General features: G+C 35.7%; 1 protein-coding gene across 4 annotated transcripts; it reads right to left on the reverse strand.

The window, feature by feature from the left end:
* Positions 1-4809: 4809 nt before the first annotated feature.
* LOC136233692 (squamosa promoter-binding-like protein 6) lies at positions 4810-9105 on the reverse strand. Of its 4 annotated transcripts, none has more exons than XM_066023405.1 (4): positions 8868-9105; positions 7857-8613; positions 7402-7538; positions 4810-6083 (listed from the first exon to the last, which is right to left on the reverse strand). In XM_066023405.1, exons 2-4 carry the CDS (start codon positions 8519-8521, stop codon positions 5221-5223), a joined length of 1665 nt encoding a protein of 554 aa, XP_065879477.1. In that variant the 5' UTR covers positions 8522-8613; positions 8868-9105; the 3' UTR covers positions 4810-5220. The 4 variants fall into 4 exon arrangements, with proteins under 4 accessions (XP_065879477.1, XP_065879491.1, XP_065879486.1 ...); XM_066023419.1 differs by lacking the exon at positions 8868-9105 and having other exon boundaries at positions 4810-5096; positions 5205-6083; positions 7857-8847; XM_066023414.1 differs by lacking the exon at positions 8868-9105 and having other exon boundaries at positions 4810-5131; positions 5205-6083; positions 7857-8847.
* Between the last annotated feature and the right edge of the window lie 241 nt (positions 9106-9346).

Below are 9346 nucleotides of genomic sequence, written 5' to 3' on the forward strand. Positions count from 1 at the left end.
ACTAGGACAACTGTGGTCGTATCCAATCATTGCCCTAGTGTCGAATACTTCCCTTAGTACCTCGTACTTTTTCGTCTAAAAACATTAAAACATTTGGAAATGTGAGACAGAAATCTAAGTAAGCAACTATATCAACTATAGAAACTAATTTTTACTTAAAATAGCTATATGTATACATTTGTAAAAGCATTTAACCAAATCAAACCTTAAACTTTATAACTTGTAAGTAACATTTTTTATTCAATTAACCAACGAAAATATAATTAGAATCAATATCTTCAAATCCAACTCAACCAAAACGTAATGATCTTTATATAAACACTTTACTAAAGACCAAAGTTTCAAATCAAATTCAATATTGTATCCATCACCGAGTCTCCTCTCATATATCAATCCATAACATGTAAACATATTCGAGACATCTCTTTAACATTGCCTAATCCCATATGGGCTTACCCAACACTTCGCTACCATACTCGATTAGGTCTTTAGAGTTTGTACCCAGACCATGTTCCTCACTGAACATGGTCTTCAAATATCAAAACCACCCGTCCGGACTACTCCCGATGGATACTAAGCATTTTTTTTATTAAAATAAAAACTAGATCAAAATTCACCCAAAATCCAACCAAACTTTACTTTGTATAAACTTTTCCATCAAAATAACAACTTAATAAAAAATTAATAAAATTCATCAAGCATCAAAACCTAACATTAGTTTAACCAAAATAACAATTAAACCCTTTAAGAAATCTAATTCAACATCAATTTAAACCCTTTAAGGAATCCAATTCAACATCAAGTCAACCAAAATAACAATTAAACCCTTTTAGAAATCTAATTCAACATCAATTAAACCAAAATAATAATTAAACCAAAAGTTCATTATGAATTTATGAAGAACCCAAATCAAAGTATGAACATAAAAATAATAAAAAACTACCCATATAAACTTATTTCCTTCAAACTTTGAACACAAACTCACAATCAACAACTAGTTATAGAAAAATCTCAACTAACCCAAAGCATTGGTAAGAAACCCTTAAAAAACAAATTTCTGGAATTTTAAAGTTCAATTCACGCGCGCGCGCGCGCACGCACACACACACACATATATATATACATGCAAACCAAAATAATAGTTGATAGTTACTTATCTTAGCCTAAAATTGCAAGAAAACACCTTAAAATCCCAAAACTGCCTAGACCGTATTCTCTGTACATAGCTGCAAATCCAAATCCCTTCGGTCAGAAGTTAGTCCTATGTTTCTAAAGTCTCCATTAATCATGTGAAGTGATTTGGATGGTTAGATTATCGGAAACAGCCCAAACGATGGAGTTGCCCTGTTTTGGATGGTGGTGGAAGATGGAGGAGAAAAGAAAAGAGCATGAGGAAGATATGTGAGGTTTTCTTCCTCAATCCAGATGTGAAAAATTGTGATTTAAATTATGAATTCATACCTTAGATAGAGCAATGATTAATTTGAATAATATCCATTTTGGGTCCCTAAAATCTAATTTCTTTTAAAACTTACCCTAATCTTATAATTATGCCTAAAAACTTGCAATTACCCAATAAACTACACCCGTAACATCTAATTAATCCAACGATCCTAAAATGACTATAATATAACCTAAGGTTTGGGCTATAATAACCAAGAATTAAGGACAGGACGTGACATGGAAGTAGTATGGTTAGATTCGAAAGAGGCAAAAGAAGCTGGCAAGTATGGATAAAGGAAAGGACCGATTGCTTGTTCTACAGGGCATCATGATGCCCAAACATGTCCTAGATAGCGTGGATTTTCGAGGAATCTCAACTAGAAGTGTTTCGGGAGAGATCTAAGGAGAAGCCTACTAGCCCTCCATATCGAAGATGCCATCATTCACCTTCACCTGTTGGACAAGCTCCCGGTCCTAAAGGATCCGGATCCCCAAAGCGGCATAAAGGCATTCGTCATGATTCCACCGAATCCTTGATTCGTCACTATGAATCACATAAGAAGAGATTGAAGGATTTTAGATCCCGAGATTATCGAAACCGAAGGCAGTAGCCGAAGCCCAAAGAAGAAGAGCATTCTTTGAAGGAAGGGGTTTATAACATCATAAGAAGTGAGCTTCAGTATGTTATGAAAGATGAGGGATTAGAGTCCAGAATGCCTGAAACTACAGATACGGATATTCCTTTGAGTGCGGAGATAATGAATTAACCAATGCCGAGAAGTTTCAAATATCCTCTCCTTAAAGATTATAGTGGCATGACATATCCAACTCTCTATGTGAAAAACTTTCTTCGGGCTCTTTAGACCACCATGGTAACAGATGCTCGTATGTGTCGTTTGTTTTTAACAACATTAAGAGATTCAACTGCTTACTGGTATGATCAAATTTTACCTAGATCCATCAGATCTTTCAAGCAAATGTCTAAGGAATTTGCAAATCATTTCATCATATCCATTCTAGGAAGTAAAACCATGCAAGATCTAAACTACCCAGTGAGTCGCTGAAGGAGTGGGTGGAACATTTCCAACGAGTAGCCATCTAGATCAAACATCTGAATGTAGATGGAGCTGTTGAAGTCATGATAAGAAATTGCCGAAGTAAGGACCTATCTAAGGAATTAACTATAAGGAGCGCGAAGACATTCCCTGATTTAATGCGAAGAGCCAGAGATTTTGTTAAGTGGGAAGGCCATAGATTAAACCCTTTGCTTAAAGAAAGGTTGAGTTCGGTGCATCAACCGAAGGAATCCACGAGCGACATGAGCAAGGATGACCATAAACAATCTAAAGAAAACACAGATCGAAATTATGCTCCTTTGAATGCTCATCGCAAAGAGATCTTTTATTGGGTAGAGTCTAACTGACAACACATTCAGTATCCTCCCAAGCTGAAGTCATCCGGTCGAAGGAATAATAGGCTGTATTGTGAATTTCATAAAAGTGAGGGGCATGATACTGAAGATTGTAGATAATTAGGAGCCGAACTGAATAAGATGGCCGAAGCAGGAAAACTGGATAAATTCTTAAAGAATGCCAACAAATCTAGGGAATCAAAAGACCACCAACATGTAGAAAGGGCTTCTAAATGTGTCATCAATGTCATTGCTAGGGTCCGAAGGAAGATCGTTCGACGAAGAATGCATAAGGACCAGGAAAGAGTAACTGATGCCAAACTAAGTTCTCTTTCGAAAATTTTACTCGATAAGCACATAACGATGCTTTGGTCATTGAAATTCTATTAGAAGAGTATAAGGTTCACATAGTCTTTGTTGATATTGGCAGTTTTGTGAATATCATCACTCATAAGGCTTACGAAGCGTTATATCTTGGCCATGAAAGGTTAATTCCAACTCTGTCACCATTAGTGGGAATATCGGGCCATTCGGTACCCCTACTTGATAGTACACAGATGAAGGTTTCTATCGAAGATGGTCCAGTTAAGTGGCATTCGATGGCTGAGTTTCTAGTGATTGACTCAGTATTGCCTTATAACGTCATCATCGGACGTCCACTCTTGTCAGAATCCACACGAGTCTTGTCCATACACCAGTTAGCATAGTAGATCCCAAAGAGCGATGGGCATGGCAGTTGCTGAAGGTAACCAAGTTATTGCTTAGGAAACCTACATTGCCTCATTGAATATGAAAACCCCAAAAGGGCAAAAAAAAAAGAGATAGAGAATAAATGACAAGATCTCAAAAAGGTGAATTGAAAACCCTTAAAGGTGGTTGATGTGATATATATATTAAGTGGTTGAAGAATTAATGAATTCAGAGATGGTATTATTTAATTATTTTGTTAATAAAATTTTGATAATTGAATAAAATTAAAAATTAATAGACGGTGTGAAATCTACCCAAATTAGATGGTTTCGTAGTTAGGATGTGAAGATAGCTAGAAATACTTACCTTACATTTCTAGCCACTAGAAGTACAAGAGATGCTCGCAGAAGCTAAGCCATCAGTCTTTGAACAACAAAAGCTAAAAAAGGAAATTTGTGGAAGTTTTGGTGGATTGCTTGATATGGGTTACTCGCATTTCAAGCCTTCTCTGCATAATCTTGATTCTTTCTATCAGGTAAATGCATTCTTCTCTTCTTTCGTGTGTGTGTGTGTTTTTTTTTTTTTTTTTTTTTTTATGGTTGAATTCCCATTGGAAGATTCAAATTTGTTTAAATAAACAAATTCCGTAGAGCATAGGGAATCTGCAACTCACATTTGGAATATGGAGTTCCTTTATGGGATTCAAATAATTCAATAGTTCAAAATTAATGGATGACCCAGCAGCAAGAGTTTAATGTAAGCTCTTTCAATAAATAAAGGTCCCCATCAACTTAAACTTAAACTTGAATTTAAAAAGTATCTTGATATTCTTCTAAACTTAATTAACTCCGTTAGTCTACATGCTAGAACAAGATTGGACTTGGATAAATTGAATTCAACAAGTTTATAAGGGTCAATAGGCCACTTTAATTGACCACTTTAAGTAAGTTCACGGGAGCTAACAAGACACTATGTAAATTAAGCGGACCAATCAACAACAACTATTTATTAAGCCATAAATAAATAATAGTACTGACATTACCTAAGCTTAAGCCTATAAACTCATTCAATAAATCATCATATTATTTGTTTCCCCAACTACCTAAGGTAAGGTTATAAATTCATTGAATATTTGCAGGCATGATGGATTTGTTATTGCCTCAAACTTACAAGGCCATAGTCCTAATAAGCTGGCTGTGTCTGCAATTGCATAGCTGGTCTGGTCTGCACTTGCCAATTGGACCCAATCTAAAACTATGATAATCTCTAGCAAATAATAATTTAGATTCACACATGCTGATTCTTCATTTCATTTATTTGATTCTCCCATTGCACTACAATGGCTATTTAATTCAAGGAAACAACATGAGTTGCATAAATATCACTTAATTATTTACAGTAGGTTTGGAAAAGGAAAAGATAACATCACATTCTTTCCATGAACCAGCATTCACACTCAACACCCACTGGATTTGCTAATGAAATTCTTCACATCATTCAGCAATAACTTGAGGTTTCCCCTAAGATGCAGGCAGGCAGGCATTAACACCAACTAAATTTGTTCCTTCACAGAAAATGAATTTCGATCTGTTTCACCGTGATAGAAGAGACTATAAACACTTTAAAGAAATGATATTTTCCAGTGATTTTGTATGCATACCTTCCTTTTAGAGTACTTAAGTGATATGAGGCCAGTAGAAAGCATCATTTTCTTGCTTCACTTGCTGCTTCTGCCATTCAACTCGCTGAAGCTGCGACGACAACTGAAGCAAGTCAATTGTGGTATCATCTCCGCATGAAACACAATCCTTGGCGTTCATAAAGTTTGACCCTTGACAAATCGCATCCGTGACATCAAAATTCATGGCATCACTACCATTAGACATCAGAGCTGAGCCAAAGTGATTACCATCTACAGAACTTGTTCCAGACGAAGACAACTTTTTAGCTACCTCGCTTGCTGAACCCTGCGAGCTAAATCCGAGCAGCTTTTCAGACACTTGACTAACACTATAATGATTGTTGCTGCCAGACACTAACAATGGGCAGGCCACAGAAATTCCCGATGATTGGCTCGAAAAGTTTTGTGATTGAGATGACAGAAGAGAGAGAGCACAACCAGAATTTGTGATCCCTGATAATCCTTGAACGGTTGATGCTGGATCAAAAGCATTGAACTCTTCATTTCCTAATGAGGTATCCTGCATTAATGAACGTGAACCAGTATTTGAGCCAGTCAGATCACATGCATATCGATTGGTGCTCTCATTGAAAATGCTTGCTGTTGGAGTAGCAGCTTCATTGACATGAAAATCAAGAAATGCTTTCTCCGAATTATTAGAAGTGAAGACAGGTTTTGAATGGAAATGCCCATTTGTAATAGGAATTGAAGATAGTAGACTAAACCCGTCTTCAACTTTTACATGTCGGTACCAATTATTCGCTCCAGATTTCTCAAGATGCAAGGGGACATTGGGAAGTAGATCTTCACAGATAAAAGATGTTAATGAAGTCCCATTATATCTGCTGCTAGCAAAGCCTGCAAAGTTTTGCAAAATCGATAGAAGGTCACTAAATATCATCTGCCATAATTGACTTAAGCATCCCAATTGTAGAACATGAGAAGAAAAGAAATATCTCTGAATTTTGGGGATTTAAAAACAACAACTGGAATAAGATTACTAACAGAGCATACACCACTTACAGAATATAATGTACTACCATGAATAAAGATGCGAAATTTTGGATAAATTCCACACTGGAAGTGGTTCTTCATTTTTACATCGATGCTCTAAACTCTGAAACCACACATTAGAGCTTGGTTCCAGAAGAAAACTTACAAATATGGAAAACAGTCACAAAATTTGCTCCATTGAGATGGTTAAAACTTAAAACACTGGCCAGACACATGCAAATATTTGGTAAGATGCAAGGATACGCTGAGCATCAAACAAATTTTTTCTAGACGACAGTAGCAATACCTTAAGCAGCTTATCCAGGAAATACCTGAAATTATTTGGCTTACATCTGCCCCTTAAAAAAATTAGGTACTTTACTGCTTTCAACAATCAAGAATAAGTTTTCAGAAAGTTGTTCTTTATTTCATTGTCCCTAAAATCACACATTAAAGTATATATGCTTAATGGCTGCAGAGTGAAAGAGCAACTTTGGATTTTCAAATCTTCCAGAAGGGAAAACAAATTAGCAGTACTCATCCTGAGAATTCATTTTCGAATAACAAACTTATATACAGATCTTATAAATGCATAACAATGTTCGGGTACAAGGATCAACGAAATGACAATATGATGAAGCTAAAGTAATCATGTAAAAGCAATGATAATCTTCTCCATGAAAAGGAGAAAGGAAGCAAGTTAAATCACAAAATTCTTGAAATGGGGAGTTTAAAAACCAGAAAATGCAGACAACACTTGTTCATTGATGAATACAATACATATTGCTTACTACTCAAATTTTATCTTCAAAAGGTTGGTACTATCACTGAATTCCAAGAAGTTTGAGATGTTCTAAATAGGTATGACATCCTCAAAACAATGCTTATGTTAACTGCCAGACGACTAAACCCAATAAGAGAAGAGATTGTGCAATAATATGCACGCAAATAGAAGCTGTTAGTTAATAGTTTTTATCAAAGCAATAAGCTTCTATACAGAAAGACTTTAAAACTTGATGTCAAAGCTAAACTGAAGATCCATGAAACAACCATTCCGCAACAGCTTATCAAACAAAATAGCATTTTCAAAAGTGATTCACAGCTGAAATGGTTTAAGTGAAATAGACAGATTAAATAGTTAACAGCATCAAAAAATTAAACTGAAATCAATTAGTTCATTTACCATTGAAAGACTGAAGTAGCCTCCCAGTTCTTCCAGAATGAATACCAACTTGAGGCTTTCTCCGACGTTCATTGTGGCCTGCAAGGCGTTTTCTACAGCTGCGCTTTCCATCATCAAATTCAGTCAGCAAATGAAACCTGTACAACAAAAAGAAAATAGTACACATTATAGCAGCAGGAATACCCATGGTACATTACTAAATAGTGTCGTTTACAAACCCAAAAGTTAAAGTCCAACCAGAGAATACAGCAAACAAAAAGCTAAAAAAGTACACATAACAAATGGATTTTCCAATTAAGGAAAATAATTATGAACATCCTAGAGAAAAAATCGCATAGTTCGGACAAGAAGACACAGGAAAGAGTTCAACAACAAGGTTTGGTTTTGGCATATATCAATTAGATTTCAATTTGATTAGCAATTCAAAGTTGTCAACAAGGAAGTGAGACACATACCTGCTGCATTGCTGACAAAACCTCTGTTCAATTCCATTAACTATAACTTTGGAAGTCTTGGAATGAGCTTCGCAGACTTTATGTCTCCTATGATACTCTTTAGAGGAGGTGAGGTCCTTATTACAACCATAGACTTGGCAACGAGCATGGTGGAAATTCACTCCCAATCTTACTCTCTTTGTAGGTTTAGATGATTCAGAAGAAGACAAAATGGATCCTCCTTTGGAAATTCTGGAATTCTGAGTTTCTGTAGGATCCCCAAATCTTCCCAGTTTCAAATCAATATAAGAACCCCTATTATTAGATTCCACAACAGAGCAAGAAAGCCTTGAAGTTGAGTCATCTTCTACGGAATAAGTATTCATGTTAACCATAAAAGGATTCACTTTTCCACCCTCAACTTCACTACTCAACCCATCCCTATCCCTATCCCTACCCCCTGCTGAGTTATTAGGCAACTCATGACTCATTTCCCCAAAACCATGATGCTCAAAAGCTTGTTGCCCCGAGATTAGCATACTGTTACAAAAACTAGAATTAGCAGTTTTCAAATCCCAACCCATGAAACCATTTTTGGTTTTAGCAACAGCAACAGCATCAGCAGATGGAAGTATTTCATTAGATGCTAAACCTTTCCCTCCATGAACATAACTCCAAGACTGCATTTGCCAATACTATAGAATCACTGTAATATTAAAGAATCTTACTAGTCACCGTTCACAGTAGCCAGAAGAATCCCCAAAATTGAAGCCTACTCCTACAATTCAGAAAACCCATTAAAAAAGAAATGAAAACCTAGAAAAATCAAAGAATAGAAAGAAGAATGAGTGTGTATGCATTTAATAAAGAAAGGTGAGTGGTTGTGGAAGAAGCCATTAAGGAATCAAAGAAGGAAAATGAGAAAAACGACGTAGAGATAGCGATGAAGAAAGGTATTCAATAAATGGAAAAAGAAAGGTAAAAGTTCCCCAAATGATGGTAGATTATATTGAAAAAAGTAGTTAGCTTTACCTGTATAGAGTATAATGAGTATTGAATCAAACCTAACACAAGTCACTGATTATGATTTAAATGTCCCAAACTTGATGGAAGAGAAACAAGGGGGAACAGAGATTGACTCATTTAGAGAGGTATAAAATAAAGATTCTTCAGCTTCCTTGTTGCCTTGTTTAGTAACAATTGACCATCATCACTTGCTACAAAGATCAACAAAAAGGAAAGGCATATCTTACTTTATTCTTAATGTTGAATTAGACTGTTAATATCATTTTCTAATTAGATTTGTAAATTAACTAGTCAAACTCAAACATCATTGAATGTTATGTTCCTGCCACTTTCAATTACTTGTCTGTCTAATTCTGTGCTTTTGCTTTCTGAAATCTTTCTAAATATCTGGTATCCCAGTCCTAATCCAGATTCGAGTTGGGTATATCTCTCAAGGAAACAAAACTTTATCATCGAGCTTATCTCTAAAAATTGAGCTGATTGGA

Source organism: Euphorbia lathyris, chromosome 1 (genome assembly GCF_963576675.1).
Source record: "Euphorbia lathyris chromosome 1, ddEupLath1.1, whole genome shotgun sequence".
Taxonomy (NCBI): Eukaryota; Viridiplantae; Streptophyta; class Magnoliopsida; order Malpighiales; family Euphorbiaceae; genus Euphorbia; species Euphorbia lathyris.

What these genes read in the sequence shown, in the direction of transcription:
- LOC136233692 (XM_066023405.1), bottom strand. Translation starts at nt 8,521, where the DNA reads ATGCAGTCTTGGAGTTATGTTCATGGAGGGAAAGGTTTAGCATCTAAT. An exon ending in TTTTGTCAGCAATGCAGCAG is followed by an intron (nt 7,539 to 7,856) that starts GTATGTGTCTCA and finishes TTTGTTGTACAG; the next exon opens with GTTTCATTTGCTGACTGAAT. An exon ending in GCTACTTCAGTCTTTCAATG is followed by an intron (nt 6,084 to 7,401) that starts GTAAATGAACTA and finishes AAAACTTTGCAG; the next exon opens with GCTTTGCTAGCAGCAGATAT.